General features: G+C 37.5%; 1 protein-coding gene across 1 annotated transcript; it reads left to right on the top strand.

The window, feature by feature from the left end:
• The first annotated feature begins 239 nt into the window (after nt 1–239).
• On the top strand, nt 240–2,448 carry LOC109168407 (homeobox-leucine zipper protein ATHB-40-like). The gene is made up of 3 exons (XM_019317433.1): nt 240–469; nt 583–896; nt 1,867–2,448. Exons 1-3 carry the CDS (start codon nt 370–372, stop codon nt 2,074–2,076), a joined length of 624 nt encoding a protein of 207 aa, XP_019172978.1. The 5' UTR covers nt 240–369; the 3' UTR covers nt 2,077–2,448.
• The last annotated feature ends 705 nt before the right edge of the window (nt 2,449–3,153 follow it).

Genomic DNA, 3,153 nt, shown 5'->3' with positions numbered 1-3,153 from the left:
ACTATAATGTGTGAGGTTGAGTGTGAAAGTTGTTACCGCAAAAGCCAAAGTATGCTTCACAAGAACAAGACAAAAAAAGCCACACCTATCTACAACTTCACCATCTAATTTCCAATCAGACATTGAACTCTGCAAATATTAAAGCTTGATGGCAATATCGAAATTTTGCACGAGACCAGGTCTAAACTTTAGAGCTCTAGCTTTATAAATAACTCCCCCATGTACCATTATATTCAAGACACCAGCTACTTATTATTCTTAACCACCTTTCATTTCGTTCCTCGCTAGCTGCTACCTTTTCTCCTTCATAAAACACAGCAGAAATTCAGAAAACAAAATTATCGTACGACCAAAAGAAAGTGAAAAAAGATGACATCAAACTTGAGTAACAACAACGATCTTGACGATCCAATGGCCATGATTTCTGAGTACTATTCTGGCGTCTACACCCATCTTGTACCGGAACAAGGTCCGTATATTATAGTACTTGGTACAATCTTTACATGCTTACGTTTGAATTTAATGCCCCGTTTTAGCGTATCTAACTTTTGAGTTTTCCGGTACGGTGGTGTGTTTGAGCAGTGGAGGCGAAGCCGCGGCGGAGACGGCGGAAGAGCAAGGCCGGGGACGGCGGTGTTGAGATGATGATGAGGAAACGGAAGCTGAGTGACGAACAAGTGAAGCTGTTAGAGCAGAGCTTCTGGGATGAGCATAAGCTGGAGACGGGGAGGAAGGACCGGCTGGCGTCGGAGCTCGGGCTCGACCCTCGCCAAGTGGCGGTTTGGTTCCAGAACCGCCGTGCACGGTGGAAGAGCAAGAGGATTGAGGAAGAGTACTCTAAACTCAAATCGGAACACGAAACCGCCGTCGTCGAAAAATGCCGCCTTGAAGCTCAGGTATATTTATATATCTTTCTCTAATTCAATTCTTAATTATATAAGACAGAAAAGGGTCAAGTCCAATATTATGTCATTTATAATTTTTAGTATAGTGATTTGCGATTATGTTGGTAATATTATTTAGGTTGTATTCATTATTAGCTAGCATAAAAGAATATGGGAAATGAAGAGATATGATTTTGGGGTATTGGATATGCATGGAGTTTGGGATATGAAAGTGATGGACCACATACATACATGTGTGTACCATGATTTGATGAAAGACAAATGGCAAAAATTATGAGCCAGATAAAACTGGACCATAAAACTAGCTAGCTTGCAGGCATAACAGGAAGCACCACGTCCAATCACTATGCCACCGTACACCTTCTTTCAGGTGGCTTAGCCACCCCTACTTGGTGGAGCTGCACATGCAACTCCCACCACGTGGCTTCTTGTACTGCCATACTTAACATAATTTAATCCCCAATTAGTTGTTACACTAATTAAAGTTGTACTAACTCTTTGATTTATAATTTAAAAAAAAAAACCCGTAATCCTTATCTAATGTACATGCAGTTTCATAACTGATCAGTTTAAATCAATAATATGGTAATCATAATGTTACAACTCTTAACAAGAGAAAATAACTTAGGTTATTATTTTGTTTTCTGGTAGTCCTTTGCAGATAAGGGCCACAAGACAGTGTTTATTATCATGTGCCCATTATTCTAATGATCCTAACCCGTAAATGATAGATAAACAAATAAACTAACTTAGGCTGTTCATGACTGATGGTTGTTCCAGTTAAGAATTTAATAGCTTGAAACTTTGTGGTTATCCAGCCAATGAGTTTACAAACTGGGTTGGGATTATCGTAGAAGAGAAGGCTAATGTATGAGATAAATTAAAAACTTAACATCTTAGCGTCAACTTTAGGGCTATTTCTAAGCAAATCTTAAGAATGTTCCTAAATATATCATTTCAGGTGTTGAAGTTGAAGGAACAGCTGTCCGATGCGGAGAAGAAGATACAGAGGCTGTCGTTGGAGCTGTTGGACGGGGCGTCGGCCGCCGCAAGCCCGAGCTCGTCGTCGTTTTCGATGGTGTCGTCGCCGCCGTTTCTGGGAGATGAGTTCATGACGGGAAGTTTTGACAACGTGTTCTACGTGCCGGAATGGGACAATCTTTACATATGATGATGCCGGCCAGCGCAGCAAGCAAAACCTTAAAACTAGCTAAGCTAGATATGGATGGTGGATTAAGATGATGATGTAGATATAGTAAAAATATATATTTATAATAATGACCCAACAATTTATGTACATCCTTTGATCGATCTCCTGTTATGTTGGCCTAGAATGTCTGGGTGTTTGAGGGTTAGTTTCAGAAGAAGCAGAAGTGGGTAGTGTAGTGTAAGTGTTAGTGTGATTTGACTGGGAAGCTAAGTGGGAAGTAGCAATTCAGATATATGGATGGATGATGGAGTTTGGCTTTTTTGACTAAAATGCTTATTGCTATACTTTCTGTTCCATCATCACACCCATAAATGCTTCCCCACTCTTGTCTCACTCAAATGTTTATTGCTCATGTTTCTACTCTGTCCCCAACCAATATAATGTTCCAAAAGATTATATTAAAAAAATGAATTCGTCATAATATAGTAATTACTATATACTAAAGAAACAAAATGTGACAATGACACTTCAACAAAACGAGCCTTAGCTCACGCCTCTTCCAAAACATTCAATCTATCTTCACTAACCATAACACTCGTACGTAGTCATTCATATAGTTGGTACAAAATAGCATAACAAGTTAATATTCAATTTAGTCAACGATTATATTGGTTATCATTATATTTAATCTATATTTTATAGTTAAAATATTTTATTTTTTTATGAGTACATTAATTAAAAATTATTTTACGACTCGATCACCTGGGATAGTCTCTAACACACTTGGTACATAGAACTTTCACTGAAGGCTAACAAAATCTTTTTTTCTTTTTTTAAATAAGGAGATACCCTACATATACACACTACTTATGTTAAGTAATAGGTTTGAACCTATCACTTCCCATTTGAGAAAGTAACTCAATACCAGTGGACCACATGTCACTTGGTGAAAGCTAACAAAATCTTAATTAGTTAGCAAGATTCTATGAATACAAATATAATGCAATATTTGGACAATTCTAACTTCCTCTTTTTTTTTTTTTTTTTTTTTTTTTTTCAGCTTATAGTTATGGATAATTTTAGATGATTTATCTTCTT

This window comes from Ipomoea nil, unplaced genomic scaffold (genome assembly GCF_001879475.1).
Source record: "Ipomoea nil cultivar Tokyo-kokei standard unplaced genomic scaffold, Asagao_1.1 scaffold3199, whole genome shotgun sequence".
NCBI classification, from domain to species: domain Eukaryota; kingdom Viridiplantae; phylum Streptophyta; class Magnoliopsida; order Solanales; family Convolvulaceae; genus Ipomoea; species Ipomoea nil.
Note: the sequence above shows the minus strand (reverse complement) of the source record. Positions and strands in the feature narration are given on the sequence as shown.